General features: G+C 31.5%; 1 protein-coding gene across 13 annotated transcripts in view; it reads right to left on the minus strand.

The window, feature by feature from the left end:
• LOC143080310 (chromodomain-helicase-DNA-binding protein 8-like) overlaps positions 1 to 21,088 on the minus strand; it is a 54,543-nt gene that overhangs the window by 6,013 nt on the left and 27,442 nt on the right. For 4 of the 13 annotated variants that reach the window (XM_076256077.1, XM_076256081.1, XM_076256079.1 and 1 more), the window contains exons 21-37: positions 20,935 to 21,037; positions 20,428 to 20,590; positions 19,727 to 19,816; positions 14,630 to 14,730; positions 14,030 to 14,138; positions 13,376 to 13,634; positions 12,800 to 12,873; positions 12,274 to 12,294; positions 10,470 to 10,681; positions 9,856 to 10,069; positions 9,455 to 9,600; positions 8,365 to 9,023; positions 7,255 to 7,338; positions 6,285 to 6,536; positions 5,299 to 5,356; positions 1,754 to 1,890; positions 387 to 455 (exon numbers count right to left, since the gene is read on the minus strand). In XM_076256077.1, the coding sequence (XP_076112192.1) occupies positions 387 to 455; positions 1,754 to 1,890; positions 5,299 to 5,356; positions 6,285 to 6,536; positions 7,255 to 7,338; positions 8,365 to 9,023; positions 9,455 to 9,600; positions 9,856 to 10,069; positions 10,470 to 10,681; positions 12,274 to 12,294; positions 12,800 to 12,873; positions 13,376 to 13,634; positions 14,030 to 14,138; positions 14,630 to 14,730; positions 19,727 to 19,816; positions 20,428 to 20,590; positions 20,935 to 21,037 (2,751 nt within the window). The remainder of the gene's footprint in view (positions 1 to 386; positions 456 to 1,753; positions 1,891 to 5,298; positions 5,357 to 6,284; positions 6,537 to 7,254; positions 7,339 to 8,364; positions 9,024 to 9,454; positions 9,601 to 9,855; positions 10,070 to 10,469; positions 10,682 to 12,273; positions 12,295 to 12,799; positions 12,874 to 13,375; positions 13,635 to 14,029; positions 14,139 to 14,629; positions 14,731 to 19,726; positions 19,817 to 20,427; positions 20,591 to 20,934; positions 21,038 to 21,088) is intronic. The other 9 variants (XM_076256085.1, XM_076256083.1, XM_076256090.1 and 6 more) reach the window with 6 other exon arrangements.

Consider the following 21,088-nt stretch of genomic DNA (forward strand, 5'->3'; position numbering starts at 1 on the left):
TTACATCTCCGTTCTTTATATTAGTATGGTGATAATATGCTCTGTATTTGAGAACCTTGTCAGATCCATCTGAACTTAAACTTATTGTTCAAGTTTGTAATATCAAGTGTTTTCAGAGGTAAAAACCTGAACCCAACAATAAAACTGTCAACACAGAAATAGTGCTTGTCTGCTGACAATGGCTGAGGATAACAAAAATAAATAGTACAACATAAGTGATAGCATTTTTTCTGAGTGTCACATTTATACATAACAGCCTCATCGTCAATATAAACAAACTACAAAAGGAGAAATATAATTTAGACAAATCCCTTTATAATGTTTGTATTAGTAATGGAGAACTATTTACTAGTGTAAGGTTATATACAACAGGAGAGTGAACTTACCATACTCCTTTGAAGGAGAACAGGATCAAATTCTGGACCTGATCCATTGGAAAGTAAATCAGCAGGAGTCTGTTAGAAAAACAAAAGAGTGCCCAGTGCCCATTAGTTAAAACAACAGGTATTAGTAACTGTGAGATTAAAATTAACAATAGGGAATGAAAACTTTTCATTTAAATTGGAAAATATTTTGTTTAACTCTTTTATTTCCCAATTATAGAAACTGCATTTCCAGCTGAAGAAATTAGTTTGTTTACAATGGTTCAATAGAAAGTTATCCTGATGAAATTTAAAATCTCTTGATTTTTAAACATGTTAAAGCAATTCAATTTTTTTTTACAAAAACATTTAATATATTTTTTATCAATAACCATGCCCATGGAGTGCCAATGTCTCTTGTTGTGCATTGTATACTGTGGCTATTTCTAATGTTCAATTTAAAACATGGTATGACATGAATTCACAATGATGAAATGCAACCAACATCTGAGAAATACTTAAAAAGTGTTGTGTGTCTCTTTATGTTTTAAAATTAACCGTGAATATATATTTGCATTTGACCCCTTTCGCAACTACAGTTAGAAAAAACTCTTATGTATTAAGAAACAACACTGCAAACAAAATCAAGCATTGTCTCACAACAATACCAAAAAACAAAATGTAATAAATCAAGGCTCTTGTGAGTAGGTGGGAAGGAAAACAACTCATTGCTTCAATGTTTATATAATATTCAACTTTCCATCATTTTAATCAAATGAAAAATAAGAATTAAACAAACATTTGTTTTATGGAAGAAGAAAATCAAGGATTTTCTTTCTTTTAAAACTACACACTGAAGCAATAAGTTGGATGATATGAATAATGGGAAAACTAAAGCTACACACACATTTCTAAATAAAAATCTTGTTTATATTGAAAGAAAAGAAACATAATCATGCATATGCGAAAAGAAATAAAAAAGTATAAAGAACAGAAAAGATAAGCAGATATAATTTAAAGCTTAACAGGTCACACTAGGTATCTTGATCCAAATCCTGAGTAGTAATTAATAAACAATGTGTAACAATGAGCAAGTAATATTTTGATTGGATTCCCATGCAGAGACTATGCTCAGTGACAGATTTTACTGACCCAACGTCCAGTATCACATTGTGCATTAATTGCTCCTAAGGAATAAAATTCATCCATGGATTTTGGACCAGGATACCTGGTGTGCTAATGTTCATGCAAAAATTTGATTCAATGAACCTGTTTTTTTTGTTCAGAGTAAAATGTCTAATTCTTAAACTGGCTATATGAAGAAGATGCATAATACAGAAAGAAAAATCTTTTGGTTTTCATTAAATGTGTGTAGCAATAATTGAACGAACCTGTGAGAAGAAATAATGATGAGGTGAATGTCGTGGGGAATGTCCGGGTACCTGAGATCGTGGTGTCAGAGATTCAGACTGACTGTCGTTATCACTAGAGCCTGCTGCAGACTGATTCAACAGATGGGCCATTCGACCTGAAATCAAAAAAATTAATTTTTAGCATTTCAATATTTTTATTCAAATTGTGGACCATCAAAGTTTATCACCTGCACCAGTATTATAACAATAGAAAAGGTAGCGTATGACAATTTCACATTTTTAGCATATGCTCAATCGTATTGTGGTCCCAGCAACATTTAAAGATATTAAAATCATTTCGTATAGCTGTAGGCTTTCTCAATTTAACAGCCTGAAATTCCATACAATTTAAAACTCCCAAGTTATGTTTACAACTTTTATCTCATTTGGTCCCTTTGGAGAGTTGTCTCATTGGCAATCATCTCTTTATATTTATATTAAAAGAACATCAGATAGAGAAGTCATCATTGACTGTAAGTGTTGGATCTCTTGTTCATCATATGTTCCGAAGTTAATATCAGGTAAATATTTTCTTCTGTTATTACATGTAAAGACTTCTGTTTACCAAGTTAATTATGTCTTAAGTAAAATGCTGTGTAAACAGTGATTGCAAGACACATCAAGTATTTTTTTTTTATCAATTCTACACCAACAATTTGTAACCACACTTAACTAAAGTTTTCTTTTGCAACTATGAAGAAATTTATTAGTTAAACTTGTCAACTACAAAGATTTTTCACATGGTATAGGTACTTGTTGAGCTGTAAAAAATTGTTGTAGATAAAACAGTTTTGATTTTAACCATCAATTCAGGGTTCTTGTTTACTTTGGGTTTGAATAGAGAGGAGTTGGTAACAGGTTAAGACACTAGCATTTTTAGAGATTTGACTTATAAGGGAAACTAATATCCATTTAATTAAAACATCAGATAGAGAAGTCATCATTGACTGTAAGTGTTGGATCTCTTGTTCATCATATGTTCCCAGGTCAAGTTTAAGGATAATCACTTCTGTGTTAAAATATAATTAATCATTGCCATGTTAAAGAAGGGATTAAGGATAGGGAGACCTTAACTTTTAATTTGATAAGGGACAAGGTGATTATAGTGGCAGAAATTCATATTAAAGAAATTTAGCTGAATATGGGAAATTCATATAGCTGACTATGCAGTATGGGCTTTGCTCACTGTTGAAGGCAGTACAGTAACCTATAGTTGTTAATGTTCGTTGTATTTATGGTCTCTTGTGGACAGTTGTCTCATTGGCAAATATACCACATCTTCTTTTATATATAGCTAAAACATCAGATAGAGAAGTCATCATTGACTGTAAGTGTTGGATCTCTTGTTCATCATATGTTCTCAAGTTAAGTTTCAGAAAATGTCTTCAGTGTTATAAAGAAAAATTATCATTGCCATGTAAATGATTAGGTACAAGGACAGGGAGGATGTGAAATAGGGAGGGGGGTATGGCTGAATATAGGAAAGTTCTATCCACATTTCTGAAACATCAGATAGAGAAGTCAGCATTGACTGTAAGTGTTGGATCTCTTGTTCATCATATGTTCTCAAGTAAAGTTTCAGAAAATGTCTTCAGTGTTATAAAGAAAAATAATCATTGCCATGTAAATGATTAGGTACAAGGACATGGAGGATGTGAAATGGGGAGGGGATATGGCAGAATATAGGAAAGTTCTATCCAAGTTACTGAAACATCAGATAGAGAAGTCAGCATTGACTGTAAGTGTTGGATCTCTTGTTCATCATATGTTCTGGGCAAGCTATGATAAGTTGCTGTAGATAAGAACAGTTTTGATTTGCACCATCTATTCAGGATGTCTACTTACATTTGGTTTGAGTAGTAAATAGGTGAATACAGGAGAAGACTCAAATTAAGGTGAAATGGTTAAATAGACCAATTTTGAATTATGTTGCCATGAATGAGTCACCTAAGCTGACCCAAGGTCAATTGGCATAAATGAGATTGTACAATCTCTTACAGTGAGGTAATAACATTCATTGCATTGTGACATTGGATTTGAAAGGGAAAAATACATGAATATGAAAGTCCTATCCATGTTACTAAAACATCAGATAGAGAAGTCATCATTGACTTTAAGTGTTGGATCTCTTGCTCATCATATGTTCCTTAGTTTAGAATCAGGTTAATCTTCATATATAGCTAAGACCACAAAATAAAAGTTGTTAAATATGATATATTGCATAATAGTGATAAAGGGAAAAGCAAATAAATTCATTTTAACTTTTAGTTTCTTGTGTACAATTTGGAGTTTAGTATGGCGTTCATTATCACTGAACTAGTATATATTTGTTTAGGGGCCAGCTGAAGGACGCCTCCAGGTTCAGGAATTTCTAGTTGCATTGAAGACCTGTTGGTGACCTTCGGCTGTTGTCTCTTTGGCACATTCCCCATTTCCATTCTCAATTCTATTGAATGATTATTAAGGGTTAAACACCACTTTCAGGACTATTTGCTCTTTCGAGGCAGCCAGTTTTTATAGACGAAGAAAGGTGAAGTGCTAGGAGAGACCAACTAACCATCTGTAGGAAAACTGGCAATCCTTAACCATTTAAATCTGGCACCAATTGCACCTGCCATGTGAAAGGTTGGAAATCACAACCAGAGTATTGAGAGGCTAAAGCTACTGAAGATAGAATAATTTGAAAACTCTGCTCCCGAGGCCCTTAATTGAAGATAAACAAAGAGTTTTGATTTATACATTCAAGGAGGCGGATATAGGGACAAGGCATTATATCAAGATGATCTGGCTGAGTATGGAAAACTTATATACATGTTACTGAAACATCAGATAGAGAAGTCATCATCGACTGTAAGTGTTGGATCTCTTGTTCATCACATGTTTCTAAAGTCCACGAGCAAATGTCGTCAGATATAATATATAATACATAAACAGTGAAAATAGGATGCAAGATACATTAAGCATGATTCATATCAAGTCTTAATCAATAAACTGAAGTCAGCCAAAGAAAACCCTGACATTAGATTTTTTCCTTTAATAATGGTTTATGTTATCAAGTCAAGAGATCTATTAATATATAAATTTTTTTATTAAAGGACTAACTTATCTCAACTATAAAGTTGTAACAGTATAAGTACTTCGTGTAAGTAAAAAATTGCAATATACAAGAACAGATAAATGATCAATTACTTATGTCCCTTCAGTTTGAATAGGAAAAGAGGTGATTGTAGGGGCTGGGCATTTACTGAATATGAGAAAGTCAAATACTGGGGATTCATTTATTTTTGTGGGTACCAATTTTCATGGATTGAGGGAAATTTGTATTTCGTGTTTTATCAACTTCATGGTTTTGCCGAGGTCTGCATAACAGCCTTTACATTTACCCACGAAATCCACCAAAAATTGGTATCCTCCAACAGTACATGTTGCTGAAACATCAGATAGAGAAGTCATCATCAACTGTAAGTGTTGGATCTCTTGTTCATCATATGTTCCAAAGTCATATTATAGTACTTCACACTTACCATCAAATTTTTGTTCTTTAGCATTGCGTTTGTGGAATGTCATTTTTAATCCATCACCCTGAAAATAGAAGAATAAGAAAATATAATAATGTGAAGAGATCTGTATATAAAAAGAGTTACTTTTCCTTAAAAATAATTGTTTATCTGGTACATGCATTTACTTATTTTCAAACTCATTACTATGGAAAAATGTCATCAATAGAAATTTCATTGGTTGGTAAAAAAGTTCACAAGGTCAGCCTTGTTTAAACACATTTCTTTCATTTACATGTAAATGTAAAATAAATTAAATAGTAGGAAATCAAATGTAATGACAAAATTTCAATAAAGTTGTTACCTATAAGTCTTGGCAATACTTTCAAATTCAGACATTTGATTGAAACACTTGATTAAAAGACATACAGAAAACAAGATCAAGGTTTTATATTATTATTTTTACATTTATTTTTACTTCACTTTCAAAACGTTACATGATAAGAACACACTAGAGACAGATTTAAGAAACATCAAAAAAGATATGTTAACAATAATCAAGGTGAAATAATAATGAAGATGATATGCTTTTTTATAATAGTTCTGAGCTAAAATCATTTAATCATATCAGCATTGTTAAAATTTACAAATGTATTAAAATGTTTTATCTGTTTTTCAACATTTTTTTTCAAAAGACCTAATGAAGGCTTATTATATTCTGCAAACAGAAGAACATTTTACAGCTTGGTAGAGTAATATGAGAATGATGAATGATTTTTTACAACATTAAAGTTAATACTTGAATAGAAATTTCATTATTGATTATCTTTTTTCCTACACATTTTAATTGCAACAGGTTTCACACAAATGTCTTTACTGTGTAAATGAACTTGAATGGAAGTGTCCACATCCAAGGAATGACATTGAATTAAAGTGACAAAAACAACACCACATCACCCAGCAGAGACCAGAAAAGCTGCTGTGCTCATACACCCAACCACATCTTACTCTACCTCTGTAAATTGAACTTCAAAATCCTTATCAATATCATTTTTCACCGTGTTCACCTTGATCCCATCATAGACAGAATCCCCAGCGTCTGATTGGCTCAGATCTTGGTCATCTCTGGGTGTCGATGATCCGAGGGGCGTGGCACTTCTGGAGTCATAGTTCATAGGAATGTTCGACATCCTCTTCGGGAATGGCCATTCTCCAGTCTCAACACAGTAACATATATGTTCTAGACGATGGAAGATTACTCTGTCCTAAAAACATATAATACACATCCATTATTATAAAGTAGACAACAATACAAGTTTATGGGTCATTATTAGCTTGTGTTCCAACTTCCAGTGCTCATGATTACACTGGTTCTCAATATTATAACTTTGATTCAGTCATTACAAACATTTAAAATCTATACAATCAATAAATTCTGATCCTTGTAATGTAGGTCTTGAGAAAATTTTGATGAAAATTTCCAACTTGGATGTCATGTGTAAAATGATGTAAGTGTTCGTTAAATAGAAGTTGTTGGGTGATAAGTTGTTGAGTGATAAATCCTTAAACGCATCACATGATATAGCAGACTAATATAATTCCCGAAATAAAATTTCCAAAATCCTTGTAATGTAGTTCCAAAGAAAGATGTGACAATAAATATTCATGGGACAGACATCGGTAAATCAGTATACCCCCACTATTTTAACAGCAGAAAAACTGCCAATCCTAGCTTTAGGGAAGAGACAGAATTAAGAAACGAAGTATTAACAATTTTCACTTGCCAAGATTGGAGACTGGTAAAAGAAAAATTAAGAAAATAAGATATTTAAGGTTGTAAGCAAACAAAGTCAATGTGATATGTTGGAAGCCTCAGTTTAAAGTTTCAAAACATTTTGATTTTTTTTTTTACATTGACACTGAGAATAATATGATAATTGTGTGCTTTTCCATTCATATTATTTTTATTTACTCTACTCTAACCTTTGGCCACTGTAGAAAATCTGCTGGAATGGCTGACAATCTGGGATCTAAATTATCTTCTTCATTTATAAGCTTCTGTAACTCCTGGAAAATATTGTTTATATGCATTAAATTTATGGATTATATTGATTTGTAGTTTGCAAAATGATCTATTAATCTTGAATTCATAGTTTTGTTTACATACTTATATACTATATTCAATATATTTGCCATAAAATATTATGTAAAATCCATGTACCTAAAAGTCTTTCAAATCATGCTTTCCCCCATGAAATACATTTGACTGGTCTTTCAGACAGTTAGTTTTGAAATTGTTTACATAAGAGAATTCAGACTCACTAATAACTGATATATTCAATTTAATTCAGACAGAAAGATTTTTTTTTAATTGAAAAGTACATTGTTCTTTGAAAAACACACACATACATATAGATATACAACTCGTCTAAACATCAATCCAACAATGTTAGATCTGTAAATATATATATATATATATTACGGATTACAAATGTGTCGAGGTTTGTGATTGGATAACAACACAGAGATGTCAGTATATATTCAGGAAACTGCCGGGGTATATACGACATTTTTATCCCCAATTAGAACCTCAAAAACGTCATCATAAGCTATCAGACTGTCAGGGCTCACAGAGGGAAAATAATGACGTGCTTCAGTCAATAACACATTTTTTATACAAAATCACGCAATTTACACTTTTAATACTTTAATTTAATGTTAAAAGTGTTATTATAAATTATTACATACACGATAAAATTATGTTCACAGCAAATTAGAAAATCCATCATGTATGCTGAACATATCAGGTTGGGTTTTTCAATATATATGTGTTGTCAACAAATACCTGCACTGGAAAATAACATTAAGTCAGGGGTAATCCGTAATATATGTGTAATTCAGGTCTCATACAGGGTATATACTGTGACATTCCTGGCTTAGAGCTTCTGAGGCCTGAATAACATATAATATTGTGATTTCTTTATTTATATGGTGCCCTTTTGAGCAGAAAATCAAATGCATGTTACTTATATTGGTGCACATGTTAAATAAATTAATCATCATTGAAATTTAAAGCTTGACAGTTAAACATACCACATCTTCTTTGGTGAACTTTTCACTATCTTCCTCTTTCACTTTTTCTTTTTTCACTTCTGTAGATAGATCTTCCGCATCCTTTTCTTCATCCTCTGTTTTAATTTCTCCAGGAGACTTAACTTTTTCTGGAGATTTTTCTGATTTGACTTTCAATGGAGATTTCTCACTATCATTTTGATCCTCAGATTTGACTTCAGTGTCATTAGCAGTTTCATTATCAGAAACATCATGTTCAATATCAGTAGCTTCATCATCATCATTATCTACAACAGATTTCTTAACTAAAGACAAATCATCACTCTTTTCTTGACATTCTTGGTCAGAATTGGCTTCCTCTTTTATGTCACTTTCACTTTCATTTTCTACTTTCACTTCAGTTTTGATATCCTTCTTCAGTTCTTTATTACTATCAGGACTACTAGTTCTATTTTCGTCCTCTTCATCTTGTTCATTGTCGTTAGTTTTTTTATCAGGAGAATTCACTTCCTTTTTCACGTCTTTGTCTAAGTCATGTTCAAGATCATCAGACTTTTTATCAGGAGATGTTGGTTCCTTTTTCACATCTTGAGGATCACTTTCTGGTTTATCTTTATTAGACTCCCTTTTGATTTTCTCTATCATTGCTTTTATTTCCAATTCAGTTTCTTCTTCCTTATCTATAAGAATATTCAATAAACATCATTATGTTCCAAGTACCAATTTAGTATTCATAGAATTAAAATGTTTCCTCTTAAACATTATATAAACTATCAACATGTATACATGAAACACAGGTAATAAATTTCAACCTTTTTCATCTGGAAATCTTTATCAGTTTGTAAACAATCTGTTTCTAAAATTAAATTATTTTCAAATAAATTTGTATATGTGTAAGGAAGTTTAATTCAGATATTAAGTTTCATGTTTATCATAAAGCTTATAAAGTTAAGTTTTGTCTTTTAAATATTTCTTTTTGGCAAAATAGTTTTGCTGTTATGTTATCCTGTTGATGTCTTTTAGTTGCTTTCATCTATGTATCCCCTCCCCCAATCATATCATTTTCTACATATATAAAACTTAAAATGTATGTTAGATGTCAATAACTTACTTTTAACTTTGACTGGTGTCTGGCTGGCACCAGGTGACTGCATAAAATGAGGGGAATTTACATATGGACGTTTATTCCTGAACACATCTTTGAAAGACAATGCTGGGTCATTAAGTATAAATTCATCAGTGCGCACTACACCATGCCTGAAATTGTAACGATCAACTCTAATAGGGTTAAATTTACATATTTACAATTCATTCTGCAAAAAAAAAAAAATAGAGTAAAGAATCAAAACCTGTATTATGTTGTTTCACATATAAATATTCAATCAATATGACAAATAAATAATTTTTTAGTCTTCTTAAAAATAAATTAAGTTTCATGTTGTTTTATATTTTTTGAATTTGTTATACATACTAAACATGACCAATAAAATTTTATCCTTTATAAAGTATTACCTAGCAGCTCCTCTGAGTAGATCTTTGTCATGTTTGCCACAAATCCACCATGATGGAAGATCATAGGACGTTTGACATAACTTGACACGCTCATCAAATTTAGGATGTGCCAAAGTTTCAGTTCGTATTTTATTCAGGAGATCAATTCGGGCAAGACTACGACTAGCTCTCTCTTCAGATATTGGTTCCACATAAATATTATTCGGAGGCAGTGCTAAAAAGACAGAAAGCACATGAAATTAAAGGTCATATTATTTCTGAATTGCATACACTATTCCTAAAGCATCTAAGATATTGAAATACAAAACTTAAATTCTTGTAGACCTTTCTAAAAGTCAAAAAGACTAGTTTTTACCTAGATGTAAATTGCATTATACAACAGGTAATAATATCATATAATAAATTTGTTTACTGATTTTTTTAAATTTTGATATTAGTAAACTTTTAAACACCATCTACAGAGGAATAATTTTCATTGGAGTTCGGTATTTTTGTGATTTTACTTTTTAAATCAAATTTTATTAAGAATTATTCAAATTGAAATAAACACGAAAAAGATTAACACAAACAATTTTGACTTAGAATCATTTTATACCGGTGTAAACAAATTTTACCATCATCATCATTTTTGAATTTCTTGCAGACTCGCATGCACATGTGGTAAAATGCTTGGAAATATTCTGTTAAAGTGTCATCATGTTTCTTCTCCAACCTAGCTAATGTCCTGAATCTATCCCACTTATATCTGCCTGTAAACAGGTCAAATTCCACTCCAAATGTAGATATAATACGATAGAAATCAGACTCCTCTCTCCTCGTCCAGTGACTGCAAAAATATAAACAATAATACATTTTTTTTTAACATATCAACTATAATTCTAATTTTTGAATTCTGTCCTTCTATTCTCTTTTAATCGTTTTTTTAATTTATATATTATAAAACATTTTACAACAAGTTCAACCAGATTTCAATGAGGCAAAAGAAAATATATACAACAGGTTAAAAAATCTCACACTTGTGCTCACAGTTTGATATACTTATTTCTTTTGTTAATGTCAATTATACTTGATGGTCCCTCAATTCAGGTTTTAAAAAGACAAAAGAGGCACTGGGAAGCAAGATTAATCATTTTGCTGTCTCGAGTCAGTTTTTCCTTGATCTCGACTAATCACTTTCAAAGAAGGTAAACAATATTAAAATGATTTTTGTGTTTAAAAATTTTAGAGTTTAAGAACTTATATAACTGGTATTAGAAAAATTTTGTGCATGCAACATTTTACAAAAATAAAATTATGGATACACATGTTACCAGTTCATTTCATGCAATTTATTTGCCCAAAATAAAAAATAAGCTATTATATATATATTTGTATATCCATGCATTCACAAAATAAACATAAAACAATAAAGAAATAAAAAGCCTTATAATATTTTACGTGTTCTATCAGAATATGTGCAGAATCTGAACGCATTAAACCTAATGACCAGCACATCTGGTAAATATTAGGTTTTCAGTATTAGCATGGCAAATCATCATGAACACAAAAACTTTTAATACTACAAGTAATAGGTCAAAATTTCAAAGGCCAAATTAAAAAAAAATAAAAAAGAATTAATAAAAATGAATTGCTTCTTCTATTTTAAAATGTATGTATTAGTCTGCCTTCAAATTTTAGTTTTTAATTTCTTAACAAATTCTGTACAAGAAAGGAAAGTATGTATTTTTGTGCTAATGACTAACACATCCCAAAATTGTAACATGTTTTAACTCATCAATAACAAGCTGCTAACCAAATATGAAGAAGTTCTGTTCAGTATTGGCGGAAAATGAGACTAAAATTTGTAATCTAATTCAATATATTGAAAAATTCAAAGTATTGATGAAGTAGGTATCTGACAGATACAAAATAAAATCACCTGAGAAAAGTGTGAGGAAATATTTGTTGGACAAATCAACAGACAGACAAGGTGAATGCAATATAGCCCCCAATACTAATGTGAATATAATCATTTTATGGTTTTCCTTTTGTTATTTGTTCTATCAGAAAATGTGCAGAATCTGAACGCATTAAACCTAATGACCAGCACATCTGGTAAATATCAGGTTTTCAGTATTAGCATGGCAAATCATCATGAACACAAAAACTTATGAATTCTATGTTGAACCAATCGACAGACAGACAAGGGGAATGCAATATACCCCCCACTCCTATGGTGGGGATATAATCATTTAATGTTTCCTTTTGTCATTCATTGATCATATATAACCTGTGTAATTGTAGTTTCGTTTTAATTCACATAACAAGCAGTAAAAAGTTACATAAGGATAATGGAAAGATTATAAATGCCACATATTCTACACTAAATAAAAATAAAACATTTTACACATGTAGATCATGCATTGTCAAATTGCCTACCTGTCCCAACATCCAAAAAAACTGTCAAAGATAAATATTTACTTGTCAGCATTTCATCTTTTTAAAAATAAATGGAAAAACAACTAACAATTGTGTTGAAATAAATTCAGATAACAAAATACAAATCTCCAATGGACTTGTAGAGAAATTTCCAAACAAAATACAAATCAGATAAAAAAATACAAATCTCCAATGGACTTGTAGAGAAATTTCCAATAATTAACTAAACAAAAAACTATAATTCCACAAAATTCTGCAGCACGGAATCTACAGAACTTAAGGTAACTGTACCATATTAAGATTTGTAGTGTTATGAAAAAATATCTGCTATGGACAAAATTTAAATTATAATAATTCAGATGAATTTTATTGACATTTGTACTATTTTTTTTATTAAAAGCTTTCCTTTATGGTTACATATTTTATACTTCATCATCTAAGCAGCCGCATATCAAATATGATACAGAATCCTAAAGCACTTATTTCAATAACTTTTCTCAAATTAAAATGTTTTGAACAAACAAACCTTTGTTGATATTGAATTTTCTCTTCATCCTTGTATCTGCTTACTACATCATATCTCTCTCTTCTTTCCATTCTCTGAAATAAACAATGTGATTTTCTCTATAATGTTAAATAATTATGCAATAAAATCACCTAGTCAGGGTTATACTGTAAAACATCCACACATAATTTAACGTATTAATAGTTCAACAGAAACATGCGTGTCTTGTAGCAATAATTCTCTTCAATTTTGTCATTTTTTCCTTAAATATTGACATTTGGTCTTTTATAACAAATACATATAAAAGTAGTAAAAACATTCTCTGCCAAACACTGCAAGATTCAGCTCTTACATTTATAAGACTGGTATGGGCTTTGCTAATTGTTGAAGGCAGTACGCTGACCTATAGTTGTTAATTTCTGTGTCATTTGGTCTCTTGTGGAGAGTTGTCTTATTGGCAATCATACCACATCTTCTTTTTTTAATTGATAAATTGTTTACTTGTCGTTGATGTGAATGTGCATAAATGTTTGCACCTGGACATTGAATGAATAAAAAATCAACTATCTAACTAAATGTCAAGCTTTTTTTAAATACCTTTGCCCTTTGTGCATCCTTCAACATTTGTCTTTTATGACTACGTTGGAAGCTGGTGATAATTCTCCTGAGTCTAGTATTAAGATCAGACATGGTAGGCCATGGTAACTTCTCCCCATCATCATCTCCTCCTTCAGTTGTAACATTAGGTGTCTCCTTAGCCATGTTACTGTCCTGATTAGAGATCACAGAGGTACATGTGTCTTCATCCTCGTCCTTCAATGTACTTATATTACCCTTAGTATCATCCATGTCATCACTGTAATACAATATTTACATATTAGCAATTTTTATCACACAATTTCTTTTGCATCCCTTGCTTTTAAATTGCTGAAATGGCATAAACAGAATAACACTTATCAGACCAGTGAACTGAAACTAAAGTTGACATTCATTTTCAGTGTCATTTCAAAGGGAAGCCATATATGCTTAATCCTCATCAGCACTTATTTGGTTTAGATAGCAAATTTGCTTTACTTGAATTGACACTGTTCCTTATACATGTACATATTGAACTAATGAGAAACTGTCTTGTTTCTTATCCAAAATTCAATGATTAAACAAATTACTCAGTCTGTTGGGACTGTCTACATCAAAATTTGAATCAACATTACATACATGTCTGTCCCCTACCAATAATAGCCCCCTACTTACTCATCATCATCATTTTGTTCTGCAGCCAGAGCAGCCCCAGCTGGAGGTCCACAACGTGACAGGAAACACAACAAAGGATCATTTCTCATTCGATTGTACTTCTCATAACCTGAAATTTCAAGAAAAATTATAAGTAATGGACAATGGCCTTTACTTGCATTTCATGCATATTCAAGTCAACATGTCACATGTTTACTATGTTTGATATATATTTCAACTTTTCTATTTGATTTTTTTTTCATTGGTTAAAATATCATGTGATGAAAATTTACAGATAAATATGTTAAAAAAAACTTCTTGATATTGTGGTCTAACTATCAAGTACCATAACTCTTGAACAGTAAAAATGAAAACAACAAAAATCAAATATATCCTGTTTTTAGCGGTTCAAACTTTGTTAAAATTTCAATTAATTACAAAGAGCTGAACTTAATTTATCACCTGAAAACCAAGTGTGACAGACAGACAGGCGTTCAGAGAATCATTAGTATTCCTATACTCCCCAACAACTCTGCTACTTGGGGGGTATACAAAACAATTTGTCAAGCTGGCAATATAATTCCTTTTTTAATTTTTTTAATATGTTGTAAATATTCTTACCATGTTTAAATACACCAATCAACAAGGATCTGTCAGATAATCCATCCCACCATAAAGTTGGGGGATCCCCTTCTACATTTGCTCTTGGTATGTCTATTTCACTGTAAATGTAAAACATACATAAATGAACTTTGAACATCAAAAATATTATTTCTGAATATGTTTGACCAAACTTTCGTATGTCACTTAGGGATAAATTATATTGGTGGTGGGCTATGGCCTTAAAAAATCTGTCTTTTTTCCTGTAGCAGCCTTAACACTTTACTTATAATTCACTGCTAAAATACAGTGAAGAGATGTCATACATCCCCCTTCCAATCACTTTATTGCTTTGATATGTGTATTGCTTTGACATTTAATTACAGTGAAACATCAGACTAAATTGATCAACATTAAATATTGTCAGATCGGATTGGTGATATATTCATCATCTGTTTCACTATCAAAACATAAAGTGAAATACAGCACAATAATCATTTTTTTTTATCAGAGAAAACATCACTTTATATGTGATTATGGATCTAAACTGCTTTAACTTAAAATTTAAAATCATATGAAGACAAATGTGGAAATGTGAGTAAGATACTGTAAATTCAGAAATCTTTGTGTACATTTGTTATAGCAACAGAGGACCTAAATGTGAGGTCTATTATTGAAATTTTAAGAAATATTGTTGCAATGTTGTTAAATTATAAATGCATTTTTATTTAAGGGGAATCGATTCTGTTGCAAATATCTTATAACTAGAGGCTCTAAAGAGCCTGTGTCGCTCACCTTGGTCTATGTGCATATTAAACAAAGGACACAAATGGATTCATGACAAAATTGTATTTTGGTGATGGTGATGTGTTTGAAGTTCTTACTTTACTGGACGATTTTGCTTCTTACAATTATATCTATAATGAACTTTGCCCATTAGTAACAGAGAACTATATTTGGTAAAAATTTAAATTACATATATTTACCAAATTAATGAAAATTGTTAAAAATTGACTATAAAGGGCAATAACTCCTTAAGGGGTCAATTGACCATTTAGGTCATGTTTGACTTATTTGTAGATCTTACTTTGCTGAACATTATTGCTGTTTACAGTTTATCTCTATCTATAATAATATTCAAGATAATAACCAAAAACAGCAAAATTTCCTCAAAATTACCAATTCAGGGGCAGTAACCCAACAACCGATTGACTGATTCATCTGAAAATTTCAGGGCAGATAGATCTTGACCTGATAAACATTTTTATCCCGTCAGATTTCCTCAAAATGCTTTGGTTTTTGAGTTATAAGCCAAAAACTGCATTTTACCCCTTTGTTCTATTTTTAGCCGTGGCGGCCATCTTGGTTGGTTGACCAGGTCACGCCACACATTTTTTAAACTAGATACCCCAAAGATGATTGTGGCCAAGTTTGGATTAATTTGGCCCAGTAGTTTCAGAGGAGAAGATTTTTGTAAAAGATTACTTTAATTAACGAAAAATGGTTAAAAATTGACTATAAAGGGCAATAACTCCTAAACGGGTCAACTGACCATTTAGGTCATATTGACTTATTTGTAGATCTTACTTTGCTGAACATTATTGCTGTTTACAGTTTATCTCTATCTATAATAATATTCAAGATAATAACCAAAAACAGCAAAATTTCCTCAAAATTACCAATTCAGGGGCAGTAACCCAACAACCGATTGACTGATTCATCTGAAAATTTCAGGGCAGATAGATCTTGACCTGATAAACATTTTTATCCCGTCAGATTTCCTCAAAATGCTTTGGTTTTTGAGTTATAAGCCAAAAACTGCATTTTACCCCTTTGTTCTATTTTTAGCCGTGGCGGCCATCTTGGTTGGTTGACCAGGTCACGCCACACATTTTTTAAACTAGATACCCCAAAGATGATTGTGGCCAAGTTTGGATTAATTTGGCCCAGTAGTTTCAGAGGAGAAGATTTTTGTAAAAGATTACTTTAATTAACGAAAAATGGTTAAAAATTGACTATAAAGGGCAATAACTCCTAAACGGGTCAACTGACCATTTAGGTCATATTGACTTATTTGTAGATCTTACTTTGCTGAACATTATTGCTGTTTACAGTTTATCTCTATCTATAATAATATTCAAGATAATAACCAAAAACAGCAAAATTTCCTCAAAATTACCAATTCAGGGGCAGCAACCCAACAACCGATTGACCGATTCATCTGAAAATTTCAGGGCAGATAGATCTTGACCTGATAAACATTTTTACCCCATGTCAGATTTGCTCTAAATGCTTTGGTTTTTGAGTTATAAGCCAAAAACTGCATTTTACCCCTATGTTCTATTTTTAGCCGTGGCGGCCATCTTGGTTGGTTGACCGGGTCACGCCACACATTTTTTAAACTAGATACCCCAATGATGATTGTGGCCAAGTTTGGTTTGATTTGGCCCAGTAGTTTCAGAGGAGAAGATTTTTGTAAAAGTTAACGACGACGGACGACGACGACGGACGACGGACGCCGGACGCCAAGTGATGAGAAAAGCTCACTTGGCCCTTCGGGCCAGGTGAGCTAAAAATAATAGTGAGAACGTCTTTCAATTTTTAGTTTGTAGAACTACAAATCAACTATATCAGTTCACAAGTTACAACAGAGCACAAATGCTTCAAATATTTTATTAATTTAAATGCAATTATAATGATTATTCATCAAACATTTAAATATATTCTAATCCATTAAAAACTTGTTTTAACTTCATCCTTCTCTTTTACAAGAATGTTTTCTCCACAACAACATTGACATTGTTGGGAACATGCAAAAACAATGCTAAATTAACAAGTGTGCAAATTAGATACATTTAATTGTATGCTACCTTATTTTCAACTGCACAACACAGTGAAATAAATATAACCAGCAAAATAATAATTAAGCTATTTCAATCAGGTTAATATTATTTGCTGTCCTTTATCTGTAATGTATTCTTCCCTTTCATGACTTTCATGTGGTCATTTTTATTTTACACTTTAATTTTACATTCTAAATTTAGAATGCTAACTAATCAGATTCTTCATTTAATTATATTAATCCTATGTATCTATATATGATATTATATCAAAAATACTAAGCACTTTGTGGGTCCCCATTATATTTTTAAACTTATGCAAACTCACCTACAGACTGCAAAAACAGGGAAAAGGAATATTCTAACTTTTCATTGAAGAGTTTCTGTTTGCTTTATCTTATTACCACAAAGAAACTTTTAAACAACAAAGTACAATTAACTAAAACTCATTACACTGAAAATATATAGTCTTCATTTTTGTAAAGTAAATGGTATGGTTCAAATATTTCTTAAATAATAATTCAATACCAATACTTTATATTAGATTTATCCCAGAAAAGTGAGAACAAGGGACACTATTACTGTACATTGAAAAAATATTTTCCTAAACATCTAAGAAACTATAAAATCATTATCAAGGATTTGTATAGTTAAACTAACTGTACAAATCCTTGATAAAATGAAGAACTTTATTTTTTTAATGACCAAAAACATCTTTTAATAGATAATTGATATTTTGAACAATATTTATTAAGTTTTAGATCTCGTGTTGTTGATTAATTTCGGCAGCAGCAATCCAACAACAATTGTTGTCCAATTCATCTGAAAGTTTTAGGGCAGATAAATCTTGACCTGATAAACAATATTAACCCATATCAGATTTGCTCTAAATGCTTTGGTTTCAGAGTTATAAGCCAAAATCTTCATTTTACCCCTATGTTCTTTTGTTAGCAATGGCGTATATCTTGGTTGGTTGGCTGGGTCATCGGACACATTTTTTAAACTAAATACCCTTATGATGATAGTGAACAATTTGGTTAAATTTGTCATACTAGTTTCAGAGGAGATTTTTGTAAACTATAAAAAAAAAGTTAAGAAAAATTGTTAAAAATTGACTCTAAAGTGCAATAACTCCTCAAGGGGTCAACTGACAGTTTTGGTCATGTTGACTTATTTGTAGATCTTACTTTGCTAAACATTATTGCTGTTTTCAGTTTATCTCTATCTATAATAATATTCAAGATAATAACCAAAAAACGGCAAAATTTCCTTTAAATTGCTAATTCAGGGGCAGCAACCCAACAACCAGTTGTTTTATTCGTCTGAAAATTTCAGGGCAGCTAGATTTTCACTTGATTAACACTATTACCCCATGTCAGATTTACTCTAAATGCCTTGGTTTCAGAGTTATAAGTCAAAATCTTCAATTCACCCCTATGTTCTATTTTTAGCTCTGGCGTCCATCTTAGTTCGATGGCAGGGTCACCGGACACATTTTTTAAACTAGATACCCCAAAGATGATTGTGACCAAGTTTGGATTAATTTGGCCGAAAAGTTTCAGAGGAGAAGATTTTTGTAAAAGATTACTAAGATTTTCGAAAAATGGTTAAAAATGGACGAAAAAGGGCAATAACTCCTACAGGGGTCAACTGACCATTTCGGTCATGGTAACTTTTTTGCAAATCTTACTTTGTTGAACATTATTGCTGTTCACAGTTTATTTCTATCTATAATAATATTCAAGATAATAACCAAAAACAGTAAAATTTCCTTAAAATTACCAATTTAGGGGCAGCAACCCAACAATGGGTTGTCTGATTCATCTGAAAATTTCAGGGCAGATAGATCTTGACCTGATTAACAATTTTACCCCATGTCAGATTTGCTCTAAATGCTTTGGTTTTTGAGTTATAAGCCAAAAACTGCATTTTACCCCTATGTTCTATTTTTAGCCATGGCGGCCATCTTGGTTAGTTGGCCGGGTCACCGGACACATTTTTTAAACTAGATACCCCAATAATGATAGTGGCCAAGTTTGGTTTAATTTGGCCCAGTAGTTTCAGAGGAGAAGATTTTTGTAAAAGTTAACAACGACGACGGACGACGGACGACAGACGACGGACGACGGACGACGACGGACGCCGGACGCAAAGTGATGGGAAAAGCTCACTTGGCCCTTCGGGCCAGGTGAGCTAATAAAAGCATTGCAAAATTTTCTGATATGAAAGTTTAAAATAAATTATTTTCAGATTTAATTTTTTCGAATAAAATCTTTACCTGACATCAAGTCCTTTGTTTATTTTGTCTGCAGCATGACCAATGATTTCTTCTCTAAGGTAATACAGAAGCCTAACTCTCAATAATACTCTGTAAATAAATATAGGTTACAATTAATTTCCAAACATACATGTGGGCTTTGAAGATAGAAACAACTTAGAATGCATATTTCTTTTCCTTTTTTCGCATATATGCCATACTAACAGGTCACATCTTCAGAAGCATTATCATTTGTCCATCTTTGGCTGAGCTACTGTCTGTTTTAGCAACTTCAAAGCTGTCTTCAAATCTAGTTTCTTGTTCATGAAAAAATAATCTTGTACCAAAATAAGATGTGTTATGATTGCCAATAAGACAACTCTCCAACATAGTGTGATTGTTTTTGTCAATGTAACTTTTTTTTCAAGAAAGAAATCTGTAAGATCATATTAGGTCTATTCCAGAAAAAAATGTATTGGGGGGGTGGAGTGGGGGTGGGGGTTGGAAGGCACATTATATTAATAATTTTTCACACTATAATTCTTATTTACAACTGTCTGGGTGGCGGGTGCTGACAAAAACTGCCTTCCAACCCCTCCCCCCCCCCCCCCATACATTTTTTTTTCTGGAAAAGCCCTTATGAAATTAGTTCATTATCAATTATGTATACAGTCAAAAGTATACATATATTATTTGTCACTTTCAGTAAGGCACCGACTTACTTGTTAGCATGGCGATGCAGATGTCTTTTGTAACCAGTGTCTTTCAGAACAGACTCAGGATCAATGTGATATTTAGCCATTTCTATTTCATGTTCTGACTCCTTCTCTTTCTTTGTTGGTTTATTTTTACCTTTTCTTCCTCTAGGAACTGGTGCAGATAAACCTTACAAATAAAATTAAAACATATCACTACTTAAATTTATAATACTTTATATTGAAGCACTCATTATTTGAAATTAAAAAAATTAAAAAAAAATGATTTGCAAGTGCTTTGATTCATTACTTTAATCTTTAAAATGCAACATCACAAAGCAAATCTATGGTGTACTGTATCTTGTATTTCTAATTCATAGAACTGAAGCAGTTTTTGTAGTTTGAATTTATTCATCTTTTCACTTGTACAAAACCTAATAGTTAAATAGATATTCAATAAATATGGTCTACATCAGCAAGAAACTCATATAACATTCTACTAAAGTAACTGACACACAAGAGAATACAATGTACCTGAATGATTCTTCAAGGAACCATCATTTGCAGGAGATATTAAATCCCATATAAATTCTTTGATCTTCTCATCTCCTTTGTAAACTTTCAATGAATACATAAGCTGAAAAAAATCTCACAGTTTAATATTGCATTATGTACATTATATACTGCT

Source organism: Mytilus galloprovincialis, chromosome 6, assembly GCF_965363235.1.
Source record: "Mytilus galloprovincialis chromosome 6, xbMytGall1.hap1.1, whole genome shotgun sequence".
Taxonomy (NCBI): domain Eukaryota; kingdom Metazoa; phylum Mollusca; class Bivalvia; order Mytilida; family Mytilidae; genus Mytilus; species Mytilus galloprovincialis.